Raw genomic sequence first — 25,889 nt, forward strand, 5'->3', positions numbered from 1 at the left:
CCCTTCACTCGTGTATTCTCTCTTCACCTCTGAAGTGTCACTCATGTCCGCCCATTTCCTGTAACACTCCATAAGCAACATCACCCACCAAGCCAAGTTCTCCCTTCTGTAGCTCCACCAGCAATTTCAGGAAACCATCCGGACTTTCTAGTGAAGCACCAGCTTCTCCACCCTCACCTTACTCACACACAAAAGCTCCTGCTATCAGCCGCCTCCCCCCACTCTTCTCAAACCTACACACATACCTACTGTTCCACAAATATCTTTGCCCTTGGCTTATAGACAAGACAAATATTTTATCTGGTCTATTTGTGCATGAATTCAATGTTTAGTATTCCTCCGTCTGCGTGTGCCCAGCATGTCGGGCTGCATGTGCATTTGTCTAGAAAGCAGAAATCCCAGTGGCTCCTAGTCTGACCCACTAGGCACAGCCCTCTGTGAATGCAGGCACTCAGTTAACAGTTTAGATTAGGAACAAATTGATAGGTAAATAGTGAGGTGCCTACGTAGGATGACTTGATGATGGGTGATATTAGAAGGGTTTTGGCAATTCACCAAGGATGCATCCTCATTACTGACCAGAGGGAGGGGAGACAGGCAAAGTAGAACCCAGTATGGGTGGCTCAGACTTCAGAAGGAAGTCAAGCATTTGCTTGGGACGTTTTGGCAAAAGCTGTGTTCCTCCATCTTCCCACAATCCTCAGAGTCAGAAGAATAGTGTCCAAGACTCCAGGAAACTACTTGGAGATCTGGGGTCAAGATGATGCTATCTCTCCCATCCCACAACAGGAAGGCTAAGGCTGGGCCAGCCATGTTGGGGGAGGCTAGACCCATCTCTCTTCCCCTCTTCTCCTCTGAGGACCTTCTCTCCCTCCCTGTCCTAGCGCCATTCCCACTCTGGGCGGGCCCGGGGAGCAGACATCCTGGGGAAGCTGGATGGGCTTTGATCAGTCATTAGGATCCCCATGCTGGTTTCATTAACTGGAGGCAGAGGGGGTGGCTGGGGCCCCTGGCTGTGAATGGCCCCCATCCAGGCCACACAGCTGTGACGGGCAGAAGCGGGTTCAGATGTTTTCTCACTTCACATTCGTCTCATCTCTTTAAGGGCTGGAGCCCCCTGCCTTGCAGGGCCCTCTGCTCAGCTGCCTGTGAAACACATTCGCTTTGCTGCAATAGAGTTAATTCAGCAGCTTTGAAAGTCCCCCTAAGCCTTTTCTCCGGCTGTGATTGATGGCTCCCTCTGCCCCTGGGGGCAACACCCCAGGGACCACATGGGTGACCTGCCTTCCCTTGCTTTGACTCATCCGAATGGACTCCTCTTTCTTTTTTATTTTCTGCTGGGCCTTTCTTCTCTTTGTGCATAATGACATCTCTCCATGGCCTGCTTGGGCCACCCATGTCTTTGAACTGGACATATCCCTGAACTCCAGCCCACTCAAGACCTGGATTCTTCATGTGTAAAAGGCAAAAACAGCCTTCAGGTCCGACCATGGGGCCTCCATGCCCCACTTAGGAGACGGTGGGCTGGCAACAGGACTTGTAAGCTTGTGAAGAAACACTCACTCTAATGGCCTTGTCTAGGTTTTTTATTTGATGAAATTACTACCTTAATTCTGATATTTACCCAAAACACAGAGATTTTATTGTCTATCCTCTTGCCTCCAAGCAAGATGAGTGCCCTAAACAGCTACAAAAATAGTTAATGGCCCAGTATACAAAGCTTAAAATAAATCAGGGAACAGGTGACCAAAGTCAGCAGCGGGCCTGAGGAGTGCTTGGACTTGCCTTCCTGCCTTTCCGGTGCAATCTTCTAGGAGCTCCGGTGTCTGTGTGGCCTGGCAGAAGGGGGGATGGGTGAATAAGGGCCCAAAGGTGCTCGTTGTCCTTGGAGTTTGTGGTCTGGAGGAGGAACAGAGGGATGAGTCAATGTAGTAGAAATTCAGGAATCCTAGGCCTTGTCCCAGCTCCACTGCTGATGAATTATACACATGTAGGCAAGTAATTTCAGTACCATTTCTCTCATTCACTCATCTATTTGATGCATAATATATATTGAGTGCTGTTGGTAGGTCTTCAGACCTTGTGCTGTGTACTGGGTACAAAATTAATAGTTCCTGCCCTCATGGAACTGATGGTCCATTTTGGGCCTTCGTTTCCGATTGGTAAAATGGGAATAATTTCTGGCCCCCTGCCTCACAGGATTGTTAAGAGTGTGGGTATGAAAAGTAGAGGGTGGTTCCCTGGGTGGTTCCTGGCCTCTGCTCACCCATGACCCTGACACTGATTTCCACCCTGTCTTCTGTACATCTCCAGGAGCCAAGATTGGATTGAACTTTAATTACTCTGCTTTTTATTAGGAACACAGTAGTCATATCAAATATGAGCCTCTAGCTGTAAACACACCCCCAACACACACACAGGCATGCACACGCTGAGATTCTGATATGACCCCTAAAAGGCCTACTGGAAATCACTGGTTTGGGACTATTATGCAAGTGAGCGGTCCTCCAGGGATGCATGGGAAGGGTGGGGAGCAGACAGTTCCCAGGAAAGTGCACAAAGCTGGGATGTGAAAGACTTGGATCCAAGTCCATAGCCTTCTTCCTATTAGCCACATGTCAGTAACACCCCAGGAGTGCAGGCCAGGCCAGTGAACATTTTACAAGACTCATTTTGTGAGCCACTGCCTACAAACCCCTTTTAAAATTCATTAAGACAGCGCCCCCCGCCCCCCCCCACACCACCATTCTACACCACTAAATTAATTTTTCTGTAGTTTGTTCTGTCTGGTCGGCCCTGGGATCAGAATGTATGTGACCTACGCTGGCTTTTCCAGGAGCCTCTTCGAACTTATCTGGGCTGCCCTGGCTCTGCTGCCAGCCCTTCATGTCCCTTTACTGATGGGGTTGGGGGATATTTGAAGGAGATTTCGTTGACCTCTTCCATTTTGGATCCCTGACTCTTTTTTATTTATTTTTTTTTTTTGAGGAAGATTGGCCCTGAACTAACATCTCTGCCCATCTTCCTCTATTTTCTATGTGGGACGCCTGCCACAGCATGGCTTGCTGAGCAGTGCATAGGTCCCGCTCGAGATCCGAACCAGTGAACTCCAGGCTGCTGAAGTGGAGCGCACGAACTTAAACACTATGCCACTGGGCCAGCCCCTCCCTGAGCCTTTTTAAAACATCACTCTCTTATTCCCTCATTCAGTCAGTCATTCAATCATTTAGCAAACACACTGGGAGCTAACTATGAGCCAGCATGGTGATGGGAGCTGGGAAGCCTGTCCACTCAGGGAGACAGACAAATAAGGGCCCTGAAGTATTACAGGTGTTAAGGTTGACACATACACAGTTGAGGTAGGGATCAAGGTCCCCCGGGTCTGGGGGCTGTGGAGAATTGGGAAAGGCTTCTTGAAAGAGTCAATGCTGCAGCTGAGTCTGGGAAGAGGGGTAGGTTTACACATGGCAGGAGGGGGCAGGAGGGAGGCAGCGCTGGGAGAAAGGTGGATGTTTCCTGCTGAGGCAGCTGTGGGAGCAAAGGCATGTGTTCATGCGACCCTCTGCAGCAGGGTCTGATGGGGTACAGGGTGTGGGGAGGAGAGGGTTGCTCCAGAGACAAGGCCAGGGTCAGAGAACAGGTCCAGGCCTGGAGCGTCCTGTGGGCTGCGCTCTCCCCCTAAAAACATCAGCCATGCCCCTTGCTGCCTTCCACCTGTTCAGGCCAAACCTGATATTTACCAAGTGGCTTCAAGCTCTGACCTCCTCCCAGGTCCTTGGACTCTCTCCTGGTTGTGAGGAAACCAGATCCCGCCTTACCGGCTTGCCCTGGTGCTGCAGAGAGTGCCAGCTCCCCAGCAAGCCCAGCCCAGCCCTGCTGGAGCCTCAGCGGCCCCTAGTGGGCCAGGCCTCTGCAGCCACCAATGTTCTCCAGAGCACAAGTCTTCCCTGGCCTGGTGGGCAGGCACTGGGGATGGGCATCTCCCACCCTGCCTGGGGCCAGGTGGAGGGCTCAGAAGAGGGAGTGTCCCCTTAGGAGGAGTGTTGGTGCTGAGTGATGCTGAGAAGGTGCAGGCCTAGGTTGCCCAGGGTTTGCAGAAAGGACCCTGTGAGAGGTACGTAGGTGTAAGAGTCACAAAGAGCAAGGCCTGCTGTGGGAGGAAGGGTGTGTGTACGGGGACATGGGAGGTGTGGGTGCTGGAGCATCTGGGGCAGATTATGGACAGGGAGTGGGATTTGGATTCAGAGCAGAAGGCTAGGAAAAGGAAGTGTTAAAAATGCTTAGAAACCAAGGTTTACTGAGCATCTACTGTGTGCAGTGCACCCTCGCATGTGCTCTCCCAGGACCCTGGAAAGAGGTTTTACTAGCTCCATTTTTACCTTGTAAGGAAACTGAGGATTAGAGGAACAATCACTTGCCCAAAGTGGCATAGCTGGTGATGAGTAATGTCTCCTTCCATGACACCACAGCACCCTCTCCCTGCACCTGAGCCCAAGCCTGCCCCACTCCCTGAGCGCTTCCTGGGGAGTGGGTTCCTTCACTGGGGGCAGGACCCCAGGGCAGCTCACGTAACAGGAGCGAAAGCAGCTGAGTGTGGGCTGCAGGTTGTGTGGGTTACGTTAATAATAACTACCATATGCTGAGAATCTATTAAATGCCAGATGCTTTGCGTACTTTATCTCATTTAATTCTATCAACTCTACCTTAGGAATTTTACTCCCATTTTATGGATGAGGTTGAGTAACTTGCCCAAGTCACACAAGCAGAGAGTCAAGCTGGAGTAGATGCTCATGCCAGTGCACCATGCTGTGTCCCATTATCTCCAGCTCTGGGCTGGGTGCCCATGACTCCCAATAAATATGTGGTCAGAGACTGTAACTTCTCTGTTGTGGCTTGAGGCATTCAGGGTCAAGAAGGTAAATGTGTAGCCGAAAAGGAACCGTTTGATAGAAAGGCCTACCCACTCCATTGCCAATCATCCCTGCTTCAGTAGCTATTTTGGACACTCTCTGTATCAGACACTGTGGCTGTAACAGTCAACAGCAAAGATGTGGTCCCTGCCCTCCAGGACCCCACATCTAATGGAGGAGAGAGACAAGTAAGCAGATGTAGCTAAACAGTGTGCTCAGGGCCGTGGAAGCACATGACCCCTTGTGCATGACCTGTTGTTGATGCTCAGCCAGCATCCACTGAAGGAGACAGCAATCCTCACAATGGTGATGGGAGGTAGGGAGCATCACTGCCATTTCACAGATGAGAAAACTGAAGCCCAAAAGGGAAAGTTCCATATCCAAGGTTGCTCAGCAGCGAGGGGAAAAGGTGGGATTCAGTGCTATCCGGTGCCAATGCCTCCAGGAAACTACCTCTGTGGGGTGCTAGAAAGAGTGTGGTGTCATCCCTCCTTCTGAGCCATGTGCTCCCACCTCCCATGAGTAAAAGAAAGGAACTCTGAATGGAAGCTGGCAGGAGGCCTTGACCAACCTTGATGCAGCCCTGTGTGGTGAGGCTTCTCCGCAGCCTCCGAGGGAAGTGAACACAGTAGCATTGAGCCACTGTTGATGAATAAACCATCCAGGACCTCCTGTTTGGGTTCCACACGGAACGACCAGCGTTTGGGGAATTGCCTTGACTCGTGTCTGAGAGGTTGGGTGGGGCATGGGGGAAACCGGGCTGGCAGTGGGGACGGGGTGAACTAGATAGAAACACAAGACCATGTGCTGGGAGCGGAAGCCTCATTCTGATTCTAGCTCCCTTCCTCTTCTGCCCCCTTTTTCACTCAGGGGGAAATAAACCTTCCCATTCTCCTCTTCAAAAAAAAGTTATTAAATACAACAATTCACACAGTATGATTAGTCAGAAAGCCCTTGTTCTTGCCCCAACCTTTGCACAAACTGTCTGTGTTTGCTGGCAGTTTCTTCACCTCTGTGGGCTTCTGTTTTCTCATATATAAAATGGGGATGACACTAAATTATTGCCCAGGTTTATTGTTGAACGTATAATAAGCTATCGAGATTTTTTTTAGCTCATTAGCACGTAATCTGCCACTCTCCCCCTCCAATTTGGAAAGGGAGATGCGTAACAGAACCAAAAGCGTCAGTGGGGCATTCCAGCATCTACTGCAGTAGACAGGCAAGATATGCTTCCCAGCACCTCTTAAATCACACCACAAACATCTCCTGCTCATTTACGTGGTCAGACTGGACCATTGGGGCATTGGATCTCTCAGCCCCTCCAGGTTTTGCAGTCCTATGCACACAGCTTACAACCCCCAACTTCTCCCACTCTATTTTAGGATGGGGGTGCAGTTGGTTAGGAACTTTCATCTCAAGGTGTCACAAACCAAGAATCGGGGCAGGGCCCTTTCACTCCAAGCATAAGGCAGGGCTGGTTCCAGCTAGATGACAGAGAGGAATCCAGGGGCTGTCGCGTGTGTGGGAGGCAAGAGTGTGGTGTGGTGGCCGCAGGGCCTTTGACCCAAGAAAGGAGGCTCAGGTAAGAGGAGATGAGAACCACAGAACCCTGTGTAGGTTCTGGACACAACATTGCAGCTCACAGCGGGGCGGCCTTTTAGGGAATGCTGCCACCTTCCTGTCCATTAGTCATTGTCCTGTTTTCTCGATTAATCCTTATAGCCTATTCAGTAGGTATTATCCCCTGCTTTTTACAAATAAGGAACCCAAGGGTCAAAGAGGTCAGGAAGCTTACCCCAAAATGCATAGCTACTAATTGACAGAGGAACATCAAACCCAGGGCCTCAGATTCCCTGCTCCTTCCACTCTCTGAGGCTTTTCTGATCGCCCAGAAAGTTCTCAAGATATTGTTCAATTTTGCCTCTCCTCCTCCTCTGTGTTTCTCTTGTTGAAAAGGGACTGCCCTTGCTTTCTGTGTGGTGCCATATCTACACCCTGTCCCCAGTTTGCTGCCTGGGTAGGATTTCCCGAGTGCTCTGAGGTCTCCTGGGAGGAGGGCTCAGAGTCTGCAGTGGTTGGTTCTGGGACCGGCTGTGGACACACCAAGTGACCTCATGGAGTGTGTAAGGCTAGTTTCTTCAAATGCCAGATCGAGAAGAACAGGAGAAAGTTATTTGGAGAGAAACCCTGACATTAGTGGTGTGCTAGTAAATATTTAACAACAGGCTCTCTGGGTAGGGGTTGTGGAGAGGCCCTGATTTGCAGCATGTGCCAATTTCCATAATGTCAGTGTTCCCACCATGGCCAAGTTCAAGCTACCAATGTGAAGTCAATCAGCTTGCAAAATTCCCGAAAATTTAAGTTGGCTTTCACAGGCCAGAACAAGGGAGCTCCAATGTGTCATTTAAAGGTTGTGCCCTGCCCCTGGTCCATCCGGTCTCTCCCCCTGCTCCTATTCTTTTAGGCTATGCTGCCCAGTAACCTCCCCACAAAACCTCACCACAAGTCACCCCCGGCCCCCTGCCCCTCAGACCCTGTGGATGGCGACAGGGCCTCCCCTTCTGAGCTCCAGTTCTTGGGAAATGGAGGTCTCTGGCTAGAAAAAGAAATCTATTTGGAGATAAATACTCATTCTCCAAACCTGGAGGAAATGCAGAGTTTGCTGAATTGGCCCCCAGGAGCTAAATAAATTTGAATCATGGTCCTCCTCAGACCAGCTCTGCTCTCTCCTCCTCCTTCTCCCCCCTCCCTGAGCCTCAGTAACAGCCTGTCAGCTGAGGCCTCTTGGGATGCTGGCAAGTGACCAGTTTTGATTTACATTTTCATTCTGCTCTTTCCTCTGTATCCCAGCAGGGCTTTCCCTCCACCTTTCCCCAAAGTCCTGCCTAGGAAGGGGAGGTGAGAGGAAAAGGAGCATCTCCCCTCATTCCTCTCCCTCCCAGAAGCTCAGCTTCATGGAAGCCCCTTGTGGATTCCTTCAAGGACGTGAGGAAATTCACCCTTAGTGGGTAGAGCAGAGCAGCCTACCCTATATTTCACCCTCAAATGAGCTGTGCAGACATAGCTGTGCCTTGCTTTATGAAAGAAGCACATTCTGGAAATCTCGTGTTTAATGACAACAACCACCCCTCCATCTGGGAAGCACTTTAGAGTTTCCAAAGCACTTTTACATACTATATATCATCTAATCTGAGCCTCACGCCAACCCTGCGCAGTGGGCAGTGATCATGAAAGCTCTCAAGTGCATTCTCATGGCCTATCAGTGTTGGAAGGGACTTCAGATGTCACCTAACCCAGCCAGCCAGCTAGGGAGCATCCATCCTCTCCCCAGGGGCGCAGCTGATGAATCAGATTCTGCTTGGCTTCTGCAATAGTGGAAACTCACCACCTCCTGGACGTGGTCCATTCCAGCCTTGGCGAGCTCGGAGGCTTAGAAACTTATTTGGGTTGAGCCCAATTCTGTTTCCATGTTATATGGATTTAGTGGATTGTTTGTCGTTTGACTCTTTGGGGTGGACAGAACAGAATTGATATAATCTAATCCCTCGTTTGGATATTCAAAGGGGCCTCTCATGTCTCTCCATCTCCCCCATCCACCAAGTCTTTCTTCTACATTCCTGATTCAAGTATTCCTCATCCAACATAGTGCAGAATCCCGCCACCAGCCTGGTTAGCTCTCCTCTGCATATACTTTCCTGGACCTGTTTCAGTGGAGTGGGATGGGACTAGGAGCTGTGTGTGAGCCAGGCTCCTGTTAACACATCCTCAGAGAGTGATAGTTTAGGTTATTGTTGTTTGTTTGCTTTTTTGACAGACACATTACACTTTGGACATACTGAGCCTGCTGTCAACTAAAACACTGCTGCCTGATCATGTCTCCCCTGTTCTGCACTTTTATTATTGATTTTTTTTTTGGCCCAAGTGTTAGAAGTGTTAAATTCCATCATTTGTTAATTCATTGATTCAACAAATATTTATTGAGCACCTACTAGTGCCAGGCTATTCTGGACCCTAGGAATATGATACACATCAAGCTGTGTTTAAGCTTAAATTTTGGTTGGGAGTGGGAGAGAAGATAACTAATGCAAGTAGGTATATAGTATATGGTCATGGTAAGGGCTATGAAATGAAGCAAAGGAGGGGATAGCAAGGGGAAGTGGGGTTCTATTTTATGCTGAAGACGTGGCACCTGAGCAGAGATCTAAATGAAGAAAATGAGACAGCCAGTATCTTGGGGATATCAGCACCAGCAAGAATGTGCTTGTGTCCATGGAAGTACAATACTTCTTCTTCCAGAAAGCAGGGACCTAGAGCAAGGGTGAATTTTCCAGCTGTAAAATATCTGATTCTTTCAAGGTGTATTCACTTGCTCAGTTTCTCAACTAATACTAGGCATCTACTCGGTGTCAGTTGGGTGCTGGGGGTGAAGGTGTGACTAGGGCTTTCATGAAGGAGGCAGACAAGTAAGTCAAGCCCAGCAACACAGGTGGTAAGAGCTATGCTGGTGCTGTGGACAGGCTGGAGGAAGAGAACAGTGGGACACATCTCCATTCATGATATTTTAGGGATCCATTTGACTACAGAAAATTTAAAAACATTAAATTCTGTAATGATGGTTATCAAAAAGTTTAAAGACATTTAATCATTTCTTTAAACAAAATCTTACACAGTAAGTCCAATATGTAATACTAAAAAGAGTTGCTCTGAGTGGCACAAAATTGGGGCTCACAGGGCACCTTCAAAAACATGTATCATAGGATGAAAACCAATGCCCTGAACATTCGTTATAGCTAAGAAGAGAAATCTGTCCATTGTCTACTAAAACTTATCTTCAAGTGCCCAGGTAAACCAAATTGGGAGAGCCATTCAGTTATCAATCAAAACCTTTAACATAGTTACCTCTGGCTCATGTTAAATGAAAACCGCTGTCCAAATGAGAAGTAATTTAGCTATTTTTTTCTGTTCTTCCAAGTCATCAGATCAAACTTATTACTGCCCACTATGGCCCAAATGACTCATATGCGCAATTTAAAGGGTTCATTGTTCTGTTTTTTCTGCTTCTGGGCCGAGGTCAGCGCCTTAATTTGCATTAGGAATCGTCTCTTTTAAAGTCTGCTGATGTACCACCTGGTTTTTGATGGTCCTAAATTGTTCTCTAGAACTTTCTCATTTGGAGAAAGGTCTGCTTTCTTCCCACTGTGGCACATATACCAATGGATGCTCATTATACCCTCACAATTCTCTCATCCACACACACACCACAGGCCGAGGTAGACCTCACAGTTCCAGCTGGGGAACCAGCTGTCCTGGCCTTACTAACCCACCGCCTCCCCTTTCTTCCCTCTGCAGATGACGGCAACCGCTCAGGCACCCTCCAAGGCCCAGGCTGTCCACATCTCCGCACCCTCGGCTGCTGCCAGCACCCCTGTGCCCAGTGCCCCCATTGACCCCCAGGCCCAGCTGGAGGCTGACAAGAGAGCTGTGTACAGGTAGGAGACATTTCAGCCATGTTCAGAAATCCCCAACTGTCCTCAGGCCCAGCTCAGCCCTCAGAGATGAGATTGCAGGCTGGTGGGTGGGCTCATCAAAGACTATGGACAACAGCTGCTCTCTTCACCACTTTCTCTCTCAAACCAATCCAGAGATCTCTCAGCTGTCCACTGTGGGTTGACTCTAGCTTCCTGGAATTGTCTAGTAAGGGATATGAGGGTCTGGGTAGTATCTGCCAGGAGGACCCGTTCCTCATGCCCTCTGGGGAGATGAGCCCTAATGAGCATCAGAAACCCTCAGTTCACAAACAGGCAGCTGCCTCAGGACTCTCTCCTTGCCTGTCCCCCATTGTTGTCTTCACTCCAGCAAGCCCACCAGAGCACTGGGCGTCTCATTGCACCATCCAGGACTTGGTATTACACAAACTTTGCTGTGCCCGAAAATCACTGGGAGAGCTTGTTGTTAAGACATATTTCTGGACTCCATGCTCAGAAATGCTGAATCAGTGGGTCAAGCTACAGGAAGGAGAATATGAATTTTTAAAAGCATTCCAGATGAATCTAACACAGCTGGTCCTAGGACCACATTTTTGATTCATGGTAGTCTGTTTTTTAGCAACAGGTGTTATGTGTAACTGTGCGGTTCTAGCAGCCTCCCCAAGATGGGGAGTTTGCTGAGAGGGCAGCTTGTCTCATCTTGCTCTGTGTCAGCCCATGCACCCAGGGCTGGGCCCTGAACATTACAGGGGGGTGGGGAAGTGCTTAGGGAAATTCCTGTCTGCCTTGTGCACACGGTTGGGGAGAAGATGCAGTCATCTCAGAGCAGAACTGACTGAGGGATTTTAATCATCATTTATTCACGGGGAGCCCACGCCATTAAGATGCCTGAGTCAGCTCTCAGTACTGAGGTTGGACCTTGCTCACATTCACTTGTGTGAGCACACACATTCCCATGGATCAGCAAGCATGGCTTACCTCTGGCTGGGCATACATTGCAGCAGGTGCTAACGCCAGTGCATGTGGGTAGAATGGTCAACTGGAGTTGAATAGGAAGAAGACTGGTTTCTTCCTCACTCCTCCCCACAATGACAGTGCCTTTATGGTAATGGTGGTAATTATTGCTATCATCATTATCATTGGCATTATTTTTAGTTACTCAGATGAGCTAAATGCCTCCAATGCCAAGAGCCTGGAGTCCAGACCCATAGATCCTGGCACGAGGGTCCATCCCAACCCTGGTAGAGGGGCAAAACTCAGGGCCTGGGCCCCACTCTGCCCAATGGACAGGCTAGGCCAAGCTGCCTGCAAGTAGAGAGCTTTGCCTTAGGCCCCAAAGAACTCCTGGATCTGGTCATAGTACCTGTCAGAGAGTCAGGGCACTCCTGTCCTCCCTTCCCTACTTCCTTCACACTCTTTCATTGACTCCTTCCTATTACTATGCGGAGGCACTGTGCTGGACTCCGGGGGAAAGAGGGTCAGCCTATAAAGGTAAATGCATGGGTTCTTCCCTGTCTCTCCAGGAACAGACAGATATGCAAAAAAGAAACTAGCATAGTGTGGTCAGAGCTTTAACAGAGAAGGCTTCACAGAGGAGGCAATATTTGAGTGTGATCTTAAAGGCGAGTAAGAGAGTTCACCAGGAGGAGAAATGGGGTGGAGTAGGACCCTCCAGTGCAGAGTAGAGCATGAGGTGTTCCAGGAACGGCCAGTGGCCAGAGCATCTGGGTATGGGGAGATGAGGCTGCATAGCCACCTGTAAATTAACCTGTGAGGTGGGCTTATGCTTTTGTGGGGAGTGTAAGAAGGGACAGGAAAGTACCGTGCCTGATGGTCTGATGACTTGGGGTTACGGCCATTGTACTCCATTTAGATCATTGCTTCTCAAAGTATGGCCCATGGACTAGCAGCATCGCATCACCCAGGAGCTGATTAGAAATGCGGAATCTCGGGCCCCACTCAGACCTAAGGGTTCATGATCTGCACTTTAACAAGATCCCAGGTGATTCAGATGCACCCTGAAGACTGGCCTAGGCACCTTCCCAGCCCCTAAGGGGCAGGGACCTGTAGTGAGCACAGATCATGGTCTAGAAAGACCTCCAGATTAGTGATGTAACAAAAAGTTTCTGGCAACTTAGGCTTGACTCCCACCTCCTCTGTGTACTAGTCTCTCTGAGCTTTAGTTTCATGATAGAACCTAATGAGCCGGTTTGGTAAGAATTCATGAGACAGCCCATGTAAGCACCTGGCCCTGTGTCTGGCACAAAGCAGATAGGTTCACTTGTTCTTCCCTCTGGGCTCCATGGGCTCCAAGATCCCAGGCTTATACTCTACCTAGGCCAAAGTGCAGGAGAGGTGGGTTACCTCCCCCATGGGAGCTGTCCATCATGACGTCACTTGAGGAATGAAGACCCAGATCTTCCTTCAACGCTTCTTCCTGCTCACACCTGAGCTTTACCTTCTCCCACCAGGCTGACTGCCCCACAGCCCTTGGCATTTGCCCAAATTATCTCTGCAGACATCTGATCATGAAGAAGGAATCCCAGGTTGGATGCCACCATCTGCCCAGCCAAACATGGCTGCCCGGCATCTCAGGACGCCCGAGCTGACATCAGCAGTGTTCCCAGCTTCTTTTCTCTGCAGTCCTTCCTGCCCTGCCTCCTGCCCCAGGGGCTCCAGAGTTGTCTTCGACAACCACACCTCTCCCATTAGTACCAGCGGCCCTCTCTACAGCCATTGTGGGATGACCAGGGAGGGAGCTCAGCCTCCTGTAGGGTCGGGCAATTTTAATTAGATTTGCCTGCCTGGGGCAGCCTGGCTGCTCCAAAGCACATCAGGGAGTCGGCATTTCATGTCAATAAATGTAACAAGACCCTTTCGATTCAGATTAGTGCCCAGCACTGACTTTTCAGAGCGCCCACCACAGCCCCTCCCAAAACCACAGATGAAGGAAGAAAGGGAGAGGCCTGCCCCTGACCAGGCCCCTGCAGGGTGACAGAGGGTCAGTGTGACAAAAGGGAGGAGGTGTGCCTGTGAGTGGAGGGAGACTGCCAGTGCCCCTGAGGTTTTATTTGTGTATGAGCGTGTGTTAATGAAATGTATTGGTTCCTTCTGATGTGGAAACTGTGTGTGTGTGTGTGTGTGTGTGTGTGTGTGTGCATGTGTGTAGGGGGAAGAGGGGAGGCAGAGTCTGTCTTTAATTGGATCATACCAGAGCATCATCTGGGCTAATCAGCAAGGCAGCCAGGAGCTCCCGCTCAGATTAATGATTGCAGTCTAATCCGAGCAGATCCCATGATTGGATGCACATCGCGGGTAATTGTGTTTGTGGCCCAGGAGCAATGCTGAGAGGGGGTTTGGGGAGGGAGACCCTGTGGAGTGGGGACCGCATGTTTGGACCCAGCTCAGTTCTCTCCCTGCCCAGCCCCCACCTCAACCCTGAAATTTATCCCTCCAAAAGTTAAAATTTAGCTTGGACCACTCCTCCCCACCTCTCCATGCCAGAGGACTGGATAGTGTTAGGTGCTGTCCAGGACCTGGGGGTTAGGTTGCCAGCAGCTTGGAGATGGGGCCAAGAGGGTGAAGTTAATCCAGCCTCCCCTCTCCCTCCTCCCTTCCAGTCTCCTTCGTTCCCCTTTGAAGTGAGTGGGTTCCCATGGAAACCATGATGTCCTGGGGAGCAGAAGAGTGGCAGGGAGCTAGGCCTGGCCAGGTGTGAGTGGGGGAGGAGCGGGGGAGGAGGTTGGCTTTGCTGAGACTGCTCTGCTAAGGCAATGGTTCTCACCCCTGAGGCTGAAAACCTCTCTGAGAATCTGGGAAGTGGCCCGCCTGGAGCTGAAGAAGTTACCTATTATTGATAGGAAATGCTGGGCGGGAGGCATGAGCAGTGAGAAAACAGTGGAGGCTGCTGTGCTTTGCTTCTCCATTAAACATGCTGGAGAATTGAGCTGAGGATCAGGTGGATTGGGTGAGATGGCTGCTGCACCCTGTATTTCTCCTTTGTGGCATTACTCACAATTGAATGATTGTGTTAACATTATTTCTGTTCCCCACCCCCCACCCCAGATCGTTAACTCCATGAGGGCAGGGTCCATGTTTTTTATTTGTTGCTTTATTCCCAGTGCCTTACACAATACCTTAGAGTCAGCAGCTTGGACGAAGTCTATACTAAATCAGTGCTTGTTGAATGGATTCATCAAATAGGCTAGGCAGTACCCCATAAATACATCGTGGTTCTAGGCTGTTGTGCTGGCAAACTGGCTCTTGGGGGTGAGGGGAGGGGAGAGCCCTGATCTGTAGCATTTGTCGATTTCCATGGTGTAAATGCTCCCACTGTGGCTTGTTTCCAGTCACCAGTGTGATGCCGCTGAACAGAGTTGAGAAGAGATGCATGCACTTGTCTCTTGCCAACCTAAACTACAAACCCCACCCTGGTAGCTGAGCTATAGGTACACAGTCTCTATTTTTAAACAGGTCAGCCTGTCTTATAAATGACTGGAATGGTTTTACTCATACTGTTAGCCATGACTCTGCATTCCTTGGTCCTCACTGGCCTGTCTGGTCTACTCCTGGGTTCTAAATTTGAAGTCTTTTCAATGAATTAATACTTAGAACAGTGCCTGGCACAGATAAGTGCTTTATGAGCGTTGCAATTGTGATTTTCACCTTAACCCCAAGGTAATGAATTTTCTCCTTGCTAGATTGTACCCAGCACTATCTATCTTTTTCCATCTGCTTGAGCCCTTGCCTCAACTTCCTCATCTTCTCCAAGTCAATTCCATGACTTTCTGGTTTATCCATTAGTGCACTCTTTCCTAGAAGCTCCAGGAACCCTGTCTCAAACTAGTCTTCTGCCTCCTCTGTAGTTTCTCAGCTTTCAGAATCTTGAACCTTTCATATAGAATCTTGACCTTTTCAAATCTTGACCATTTCTAGTTCTTCACATCAGTCTCATCTCTGCATAAACCATAAACTCAGAGCTTCTACCTGTGTGTAACCTACCCCTAGAGGGTTCTTGCTGAAGTCCAGTTCTGGTTCAATAAAAGCAATATACATTTCTAAAGGCTTGTTTATATTACACTGTTATATTACACTTAGCCATCCAGACTAAGTTCCTCTAGAATCCCCACCCATTTGGGGAAAGATCAGACCAGGGCAATCAGCAGTGTTCAGATGGCTCCCTGGAGACCATCCTTCTAAAGGTCACTGAGGTTCTGGGCTTGATCCTGATAGTCCTATAGTGAAAGGTGCAAATGCAGTAGACGGCCGTGCTGGGCAGCAGGACGAGCTCTAGAAATAGACTTGGTGAAAGCTGGCTTTGTCACCTTCGGCAAGTTAATCTCTCTGAGCCTGTTTTCTCAACTGTAAAAAAGAAAATAGTCATAACTAGACTGAAATTAGATAATGTATGATAATACCTGACACACAGATCAGTGTTTGCTGCATGGGGTGGGGTGGGGTGAGGGTTCTAAACGGAGGGGCTAGCGTGTGTCCCCTTGGCTGGTTCAGGATGTGAGGTGGTCTGGTGCCTTCAGGGAGGTGGAATTCAGGGCTAGGAACGTGACCTTTAGACTTAGATTGCTTGGGTTTATATTCTGGCTCTACCACCAGACACCAAACCTTTCTGGGCCTCAGTTTCCTCATCTGTGAAATAGGCCTAAAAACAGTGGTATCTCTTCATCAGGATTCTCGTGAGGATTAAATGAGATGATGCACATGTAGTGCTTGGAAAACAGTCTGGCACATGGTGAGCACTCTGTAGGTGTCAGTTGCGCTTAGATGTTGGGGGAATGCAAGCAGGGCTTGGTCAGGCTGGAAGGTGGGTGCTGAGAGGTGATGCAGCCAGAGGCAAGACTGGAGGGGGCTTCCGCTGAGTGGTCTTCACACTGCAATTCAATGGAATATTCACTGAGCTCTGCTATGTGTGAAGCATCATGTTAAGTTCCAGGAGGGGTTCTGAATAAAGAAGAATTGGTCCAGTGAGTGGGAGAAAGACATAGAAAGCAGCTAGAATATAAACTTGGCACATAGTATGAGCTCAAAAAAGTATTTGTGGAATTGACTGCAAGGCTCTGGCCCACAGCGCAGTGTGGGAAAGTTGTACTACTTCTCCCAAGGGAGGCAAATCCCCAGGGAAAAGATGACCAAGCTGCCTTTCCTGGGGTTGGACTGGTCGATGGGGCAGGAGGCACCCCTAGGTTTGGGGCTGGACAGAGGGGCTGGGTCCTGTAGTAACTGTCCTCTTTAGCAGCTGCCTTGCCGGGACCCCGGGAACTGGCACTTTCTAATGAAGTGTCTTTGAGGGAACTCTTCCACCTTGTGACCAAAGGGTGTCCTGGCTCCAGAAAGTTGACCCTAGGGCTTAACCCTGTGCCTTCCCTGGCGCTGTGCTTGGTTATTCTGGAACGTGCTGGGTGAGGTGGCCTGAGAATGGTATGGGAGACGTTCAGCTACTCCAAGCAGAAAGTCAGGGCCAGATGCTTCATGCCAGGGCTTGTGGACTAGGTGCTGCGAGCAGATGTTCCAGGCTGCCTTCTGGGCTGGGCTTTATGGGCTGGGAGCTCCAGCAGACACTCTCTGCTTTTGGAAGCAGCGGGATTCACTGGCATCAGAGAGAACATCTCGGCTGTTGACTATAGTCAGAGGAGTGATCCTGCTGGAGCCACAATCTGACAGTAAAACCATGCTCAGCTCTCCCCAGCACTGTTCCCTGCAGGCATCTGAAGGCCCCCTGCCCCAAGCCCAGCCTCTGCACATGCTGCTGGCAAGCACAGAAGCTGCAGCTCTGGCCCAGGGAGCAGGAATGTGCAGAGGCAGTGGGTCCCACTGCTTCCACAGCTCACAGCCTGGCCTAGGCAGAGCTGAGCAGTCCAGGTACCCCGCCAAGACAAGGCACACGGATAAGAGATCCAGGAGCCTGGAATCCCAATGACTTTTACCCTCACAAGGTTATGTTAGGATTAAAGGAGATAACCAATGCTAACAGCTGACAGTGCTTAGCACATAGAAGGCTCACAGTGAATGGTGGCTACATTTGTGAGTAGTTACTCTGACAAGTACCAAACTGGATCTGTCTCCCTTACTAGAGAGAAGACAACCAGCAATTGGGCCTCCCACTAGTGCAAATGGGGTGGGTGGAGTGGGAGGAGAGCCAGTAAGCTGGCGCTTTGAGGGTTCCTGTGGCCAAGGATTTCTCACCAGGGCTGGACTAAGCCAGTCTTGCCCTTCTTTCAAGATTTTCCCCAGAACTGGTCCACTTTGTAGTCAAGAGGAAAGACGTAAGACTGAGACTTCAGTCTCAGTTGTGAATCTACCATTGGGCAAATCATTTAACCTCTTTAGATAAGTTTTCCTACCCCACAGCGGAAGCATCAAATGAGAAAATATAAAAACATTGAAATCGTCTCCCAACACACAGAAGTATTATTGTGAGAGAAGCTTCTTTGGAAACTCATTTGATAAGACAGAGATTCTCATGTGCTGAAACCGTCTTGAGGCTCAAAAGATAAACATGGCAGCTCACTGTTGTGACCTCAGGACACAGATGACTCAAGGACAGGAGAGAGAAAAAAGAAGGAGGATAAAGTGATTTCAATAATGGTTCAAAAATATTACATGGGAGAGAGAGAAGAGCACAAAATTTGGAGTTTTGATATCCAGGTTTGTCTCAACTCAGTTACTTATTAGCTTGATATAATTATTTAATCAGTAAAATGGGAATAATAAGAATATTGGGTGTTTAATGCAATAAGCATATGGAGAAGCACTTTGTAACTTATGAAGTGCCACCAAATGTGTGCATGTGTTTAGTCACTGCGAGTCACCAAGACAAAATGGATAGAACTCCCCTTCCATCACTGCCCCCAAAGTACTTCCCCAAGGGGGACTGACTGAATCTCTGGAGAGTTGGATAAAGTTCTGACTGCCGCTCACTAGCTGCCTAACCCCCGGAAAGACACTTCTCTTTTCTGTGGCTGAGTTTTCTCTCCTTCAATGAAGGAGCTGGACGTGAGATCCTGCCCGGTCTCAAGTTTTGGATTCTTTGTATTCTTGCCCTTGCAGACTAGCCTTAACCTTCATTTTACTGAGATTTTCATTTTTATTGAAAAAAGAAATGTGCTGGGAAGGAGATGTGAGTGCGTATGTGTGTGTGTGAAGGGACAGGGACAGAGTGGACTGTGGCCTGCGCTCGGCCCCACACTTGCCAGGAATGGACCTGTCCACCCACCTAGGGGAGGAGCTGGTTGGAGCCCAGGAACCCTAGCAGATGTAATTCTAATTTAGCAACAAGAAGAAGTCCTCTCCAAGGCAACCCAGGCGAACACACCGCCCACTGGGCAGGACTAAAAATACACCCGCATGGTTTCAGCGTCACACCTGAGGTAAAAATACATCCAACTAGGAGCTGCCGGCTTGTTCTCCCCCACCCCGCTCTGCTCTCTCCATCTGGTGCCTTCAAGGGGAGGAGAAGTGGAGGGCTGGGCAAGCACCTCCTCGACACTCGCTCCCCTCCCTCTAGGACCCTGGCAGCCCCCACCCCACACACACCCCAGCAGAGCCCAAAGAAGGTCCTTTTGTAGCAACTATGGCTAGAAGCTGCCAGATGGCAGTATCGGATGCAAAGACTGCAGTAGGAATGGATTCTGAGCCCAAAAGAACTTCAGGGTTGTGTCTCAGAACCTTCCTTCCCATAGTCAGTGCTTAATTAATTCATTCAATTGTTCCCATTCATTCATTCACCAAATATTTATTGATCCTCTGCTGTGTGCCAGGCACTGTGCTTGACCCTTGGGAATTCAAAAAGAGATGAGATGAGATCATGGACCAGAGGAGCTCACTATGGAGTGAGGAAGACAATCTGTGCACAAACAACTATAGTTGGTAGAATTTAATAAGTGTCATAAGGGAAATAAAAATAAATTCTTACTGGCAGTGCTTTTTTCGGTTAAAAAAATGAGATTCTAAGTTCTGATAAATTGTACGTTGCCTCTCCTCCTCCTCCTCTTTCTGTGCCTCTATTTGAATTGGCATGTGGACTTGTTTTCCCTGCCAAATGAGTCAGTGGAGATGGGAATATAAATGTATTGGAGCGGATGGTGTCAATGTTGCTCTGAATAAAAAAGGTGCCTCACACCATTCCAGGGAAATGGAGCAAGCACTAATTGATAGCTTACTAACTGCCAGAGGCTCTACATGTTTCTTCAGTTAATCCTTACAATAACCGGCGTGGTAGGAAGTGTTATCCCTGTTCTATAAAAGAGGAAACTGAGGCTCGGAGAAACTCAGTAGCTTGCTCCAAAGTCATACAGTTGTCTGACTCTGAAGTCTATGCTTGTTTCAGACCACCCAGCTTCGCACCCTAAATTGTGAGTGAGGTCAAGGTAGAAACCCCAAAGCATTTCCTATGATGGCTCAGAGGAAGCAATGGTTTCTCTTGCTGGAGAGACCCATCAGGGGAGCCTCTGTCGAAGGCAGGACATTCTGGCTGGATTCTGAAGGTTGTTAGAAGGGACAGGTAGAGACATAGAGACAGGCCATTCAGGTGGAAGGAACAGGAGTGCAGGAAGTCTGATTCGCCTGAGCTAGTAAAGGGGGTAGTGATGATACAAGGGACCAGGGTCCACCTGCTGTCCCTCCAACCACCACGTTCTCTGCGGAGTCTGCCGAGCAGAAATACCGAAAAGAAAGCTGAGGCCATACCCGGAAGCACCTGGGTGTTCATCTGAGGATGCTGATGTTACTGCGCCAGCATCCAGGGGACATTTCCCTATCATTCTCAGAATGAGTACTTGTAATGGGCCTTCTGGCCCTGAATAGATGCCCAGGAAAGGGACAGCAGCCTGTCCTGGAAGGTAGCTCTGGGGTTTGTCTCTGATTCTGTGATCCCAGTGACCTCTGACCTGGGGTATTAGAAATAAAGGGTCAAATGCTAGCCCCTGGGCCGAGTTTCCAGGGTGGTGGGCCTTTGGCAACTTGACACCTCCATTGTGTGTGTCGGTGGAGACTAGGTTGGGAAATCTGAGGACCAGCCTGGTAGCTACTTCCCCTCTCCCTGCCTGGTCACCCCACCTCACCAGCCAACAGACTAATGTCTTCTGCAGCAGTCTGACCCTGACCAGGCCTCTGGTCCCTCTGGCTCATCACTGAGAATCTCTACCCAGAAATTTTGCTCTCCTACCATACATTCCACCCCTGGACCATCCATCCTCATCTCAGCTAGGAAGGGCCTGGAGGCTCTGACTCTGACCCTCCATCCCCATTGGAGGAAGCAGCCAGGGCTCAGGGAGGGGGCGAGTGTGGACACTGGGTCTCCTCTGCTCACTCCCCCTGGCAGGGTGAGTCTGGGCTGTGAGGTGAGGTCCAGGACAGGCCTGGGGGCTCCAAGGTCAGTCACAGGGAAAGGAGGTGGACAGCCAGGCAAGCTGCCACACACTTGGCTGGACCCATAATTGAGGTCTGCAGTCCTGGCCAAGGTCACAAGGGAAGGGATGGCTGAGAGGCTTAGAAGTGACGGAGTGGCATGACTGTGAATCACAAGGTTTATCACCCAGAAAGAGCACTCAACACTAATGTCTCCCCCTGCGTGTGACCATCCTTGCCCCCCCAAGTCTGTGGCGCTCTGTTCTGTCGGCATATCTATTCTGTCTCTGTCTCTCTTGTTCTATGCATCTTAGCCTCTCTGAAGCTCTATATTCTTGCATTCTTTCTTTTCCCTGTCTCTGCTTCTCTGTTTCTGATCCTTTATGCAGGAAGAAATGTTTAAAAAATTTTTTTAAAAACCCAGATTGTCCAAGGAGGAAGGAAGTGAAGCAGAAAAGGGTCCACTTGTCTTTTCTTGAGTCCTGTTAACAGAAGGAAATGAGCTTCAGCCTTACAGGGGAACTTTAAGTTAGATATGACCATAAGAATTACCAAGGAAGTTGTGGTCTCCATCCCAGGAGCGCTCTGGAAATGTCAGGAAAACCTCAGGCCAACTTACGTTAAGAATATCTGTCATGAGGTTGGGAGGAATAAATTGGCCTGTGCTGAAGCTCACTTGCCCAGGGATGCTCTCAGAAGCCTCACCAGAAGGGGGTTGGGACTTTGCCCTGAATTAAAACTGGGGCTTGAGTGAGGGGTGTCAGCCTCTCTGCTGCAAGACAGAGTGACCTTCACCTCTGCAGAGGGCTTAAGCCGAAGTCCTGCCCAGTGAATTTGGGTGCTGTAAAAAACACGAAGGCAGAAATGTCAGAAGTAATTAAACCAAACGATGGCTTAAACCCCTGTAGAAATCAACACATCCGGTTTAATCACCTTCTTAAGCTAGCGCGAGACTGCAATTCAGTGGAGAGGGGCTCTTTATTTCTTTGGATCGTTAACAGGAACTGCATATCTTGAGCTTGATTTTGGTTCAGATGCTCCTGGGGAGAGGTGATGAGGGTTGGGGTGGGGGTAGGAACTCAGAAAAGAAAAAAAATAATAATAAAACGTTATTTGAGATCATCTCTTCTTCCTCTCTCCTGGAGCCACGCGTCTCTCCCCAGCTCCTGGGTCTGTCCGCACTCACGGCGGCGAAGGCTCCCACCCTCCCAGCACCCAGGCAGAGGCACAGTGCTGAATGTGCTAAATTAGGCCATTAGAGAAATTCATTTCTCTTTATTAGTCTGTGTCAAATCCTTTTTATTAGTGGCTGGAAACGACCTCTCTTCTGCAGTAAAATGTCATGCCAGTTCACTCCTTTTATTTGTTCTGCACTGACGAGGCTCAAACTCTCACTGAATTAGTGCAGTGAGATTTATTTCCTCCAAATTTTGAACGGCTTAAGAGAGATTGGGGTGGTGGGGGCGGTCAGGCGGAGGCGACACAGGGGAAGAAGAGCAGAGAAAGACCAGCGAGGGGGAAGGTGAGCCTTATGGAGGTCAAATGTCCTCGCTCTTTGGAAGTAAAGTCTAAGGGCCATCTTTCATATCTTGTCCATCATTGTCTGGGCACTGGGGACCAAGTTCCCACATTCCTGCTTCCAGCCTCTGAAGGGTATTGGTCCACATGGGAGACATCTGGACAGTGGGAAGAGGAACACCTTAAACCCATCTTAGTTGGACAAACTGAAGCTCAGGGAAGGCCAAGAATAGCCCAACCAATACCCCAACCTAACTGGAAATCCTTCTTCCCATCTCACGCCTGGCTCAGCCAGGGCCATTCATGTCCCAGGTGCTGAGATGCCCAGCTCTCGTGGTCCCTGTCTGTTCACCCCACCCCACCCTCCACAAGCCTGCAGCAGAGGCTGCTGGAAAGAACTCCCTGAGGGTGGCTTCCAGCTTCATGTCCAGCCTCATGGGGTGATGTTGGAGGGTAGCATAGAACTGTAGGTCAACCCTTAGCAGATGTAGGCTGGGCAGCTGGGGAAGGGGCTGGGAAGCGGGCTGGGAACAACCTTAGAGAAGCCCATCGTATGACTGCAGCCATGCACCCAGCTGAGTCATTGGAAAACTGAGCCTGTTTCTCAGGGTGTGGTGCAGAGCATCTCAGTGGTCCCTACGCTTGAGGTAGCCAGGAGCAGTCTGGGTGTATCGAGGGGTCCAGGAGGACAGAGCATGGGAGCCACAGGCAGCCCCAGACCCTGGCTATGGTTCATATGTAAAGTCATGGGTAAGCTCAGATGCCATCTGAGCTCCTGGTATCAGGGATCCAGGGATTGGGGTGAGTGGGACCAAAGACAGGAGCCAGGGAAGGGTGGGGTGGGAGAAGGGACGGTTTGGGAGCTGATAGTGTGGCTATCGGCTGCAGGTGGGGAGGGGCTGGAGTGATGCAGCCGTGAAGCCTGCTCTGTGCTCCATGGGCCCTTGGTTCATTTGAGGAGGGAGAATGGAAAGTGTGTTTCCTTCTTCTGAGACAGAAGCCATAGAAATCACCCCTAGATATGCCCCCCGACACACACACACACCCCATTCTGGAAAGATCTGACACCTGGAAGTGAGAGGTTTATAAAAAGGATCCATGCTATGGCTCTACATGGAAGGTGTAGATTGTTCCCAGTGTACGTGACAATGCCTCCACCCACCTCACCCCCGCCCAGGAAAGCCCACCCCTGTCTGAGTCGTCTGATCTGGCTCCTGCTTACCTCTTCAACCTGGTCTCCCTCCATTCCCCTCCTGCCTGCCTCAGTCCAGCCATGCTCCTCTGGATTTTGTTCCAGAAACATGCCAAGCTCATTCCTATCTCAAGTGCTTTGCTTTTTCTCCTGCTTGGAACACCCCTCCCTCAGATCTTTGCATGACTGCCTCCTTATCATTGGACGCTTCACTTAAATGTCACCTCTCAGAGAGGCCCTCCCTGACTACTTTCCTCCCTGCAGGGGCAGAGACAGAGGCAGAGGAGACCACCCTCCTTTCCCTACCCCAACTCTAGTGCTAATAGCTGGGAGACTCCATCACAGCCAGATCCCTCTTCCCCACCCCACATGCCACACATGCTGTGTACACAGAACACACAATCCTCGCACACAAATCGCGTACTAATAATACATAGCACATGCACACACACTGCATACAATATGGGGCTATGAACCCTGGATTCACAGCAACAAAGTCTGTACCCCAATTCCGTAGACACAACCTGTACGTGCATACGTACTGCATAGACACACCATGTGTGCACACGCAATAAAAACACACAGCACTCACAATTGCTCTCATTGACAGCCTACATTTAACCCAGGTGCACATGCATGCACGTGCACACACACACACAGACCATCCCCTCTCCATTCAGCAGCTGCCCATCCTCCCTCCAACCAGTGGGAAAGGAACCATAGTGACCGGCGGCTGCTCGGGGTTGGGGCGGGGGCCGCGCCCCCACCACCTGGCACGATGCTGCGGATTATTAGTTCCTGGTAATTTAGTGCCCTTGTACAGAGTCGATTTGTGCCTTTCATTCCTAATTGATCTAGTGGCTGTTTAAATGGCAGCAGGCATCTGTTGAGAGTAGGAAGGTTCATAAGGCGCAATAATTCATAACACCGTCTGGAATTTGCCTTTCATGTCCCTCAGCTAAACCACTGCAGGGCTCTGCTTAAATTACAGCCACTGAGGCTTTCTTTGGTATTCCACTCAGGGCCTGGAGAATCTTGCATTAAACTGGGATCAGGTTAGATTAGACTATAATATGCTGCAGTATTAGTGGCTGCAAATGAAGACTTAGACTGGAATTTAACCCTTCACCTGGTTTTCTCTTTGTCTTCAATGGGATGGCTAAGCAAACCCATTGTTTTCTCCACCAGCTTCCTGTGGCAGCTGAATAGCTCTTCTAGCAATTTGGGGCTGCAGATGGGCTACCCTCAGATATTGACCTTTTTTTTCCCCTCTAGACTGAACCCAGCCTGCAGCCTTGGGGCCCCCCTGTTTATGCATCGGCTTCCAAAACAAGGGTCAGGGAGACGGTGTCCAGAGGCAGGCTCTGCCAAGCCGAGCAGCTCATCTGAAGCAGGAATCTATGCCCCCTAATCTCCCGCTGCCCCTGAGCCTGAGTCGAGTGACCAGTAGGCATGGGTCTGAGTGTGGATGAGACTAAGCATTTCTGTGTGTTTTTTTGCCTAGAATCCCTGAAGGGGACAGGCTCCTCCCATCTACCTACAAACACTGTGTAGGCTGAGTGTTCAGTTCTTCTCTCGGTGTGTTTAATCATGGTGTACTGGAGGGGAAAGCATGATCTATTTTCCTTTTCAAGACTTATTGTGCTTTTCAGAATGGTAGCCACCAGTCACATCATGGCTATTTAAATTAGAAGTAGTTAAAATTAAATAAAATTTAAAATTCAGTGTCCTAGACACAACAGTCATGTTTTAAATGTTCATTGGCGTCATGTCGTTAGTGGCTACCATATTGGACGCAGAGATTGTAGACCATTTCCATCATTGCAGAAAGTCCTATTGGAAGTACTGGCCAGAACTTTCCCTTTGGCGGAGGCCTGGGGGCCAGGCCCAGCATGCATACTTCCTCCTCTTCTAGCAAGCAGGGCTTACCAATAAGAAAGGAGCTAGATTTCCTAGTCCCATGGGACTGAAGCAAGAGACCGGAGAGGGATGTACAGAGGCTTTTTTGGAACCACAGTCGGGGGGAATGGGGCTTCAGACCCAGTGTCAACAACCCACGCACACACATTCACACATGCTGCGGAGAGATAAGAATGATAGGCACTTATGTATGCAAATTGGCACACATACAACACATCTATATATTCAACAAATATTTATTGGGATCCATATACCTCTGCTAAACGCTGGACAGACAGGGATGAACAAGGTGGGCTGGACTCCTGCCCTCCTGTAGCTCACAGTCTAGGGAGGAAGGCAGATGATGAAGCAAACTACTCAGCGAGCCGTCAGCATAGGTGGGGGGCAGGTAGTCAAGGAATCATCTCAGAGTTGGTGATGGCTAAGCTGAGCCCCACAGACCCAGTCAGGTAAGCACTTCACCTGAAATATATACATCAGAGACCCACACCCACACGCTCACAC

General features: G+C 49.6%; 1 protein-coding gene across 5 annotated transcripts in view; it reads left to right on the plus strand.

Annotated features, from left to right (window-relative positions):
- PKNOX2 (PBX/knotted 1 homeobox 2) overlaps positions 1 to 25,889 on the plus strand; it is a 253,282-nt gene that overhangs the window by 180,427 nt on the left and 46,966 nt on the right. For all 5 annotated transcript variants that reach the window (XM_046684526.1, XM_046684530.1, XM_046684528.1 and 2 more), the window contains one exon: positions 10,260 to 10,399. In XM_046684526.1, coding sequence (XP_046540482.1) covers positions 10,260 to 10,399 — 140 coding nt within the window. The remainder of the gene's footprint in view (positions 1 to 10,259; positions 10,400 to 25,889) is intronic.

Source organism: Equus quagga, chromosome 14 (assembly GCF_021613505.1).
Source record: "Equus quagga isolate Etosha38 chromosome 14, UCLA_HA_Equagga_1.0, whole genome shotgun sequence".
In the NCBI taxonomy this organism is placed as follows: domain Eukaryota; kingdom Metazoa; phylum Chordata; class Mammalia; order Perissodactyla; family Equidae; genus Equus; species Equus quagga.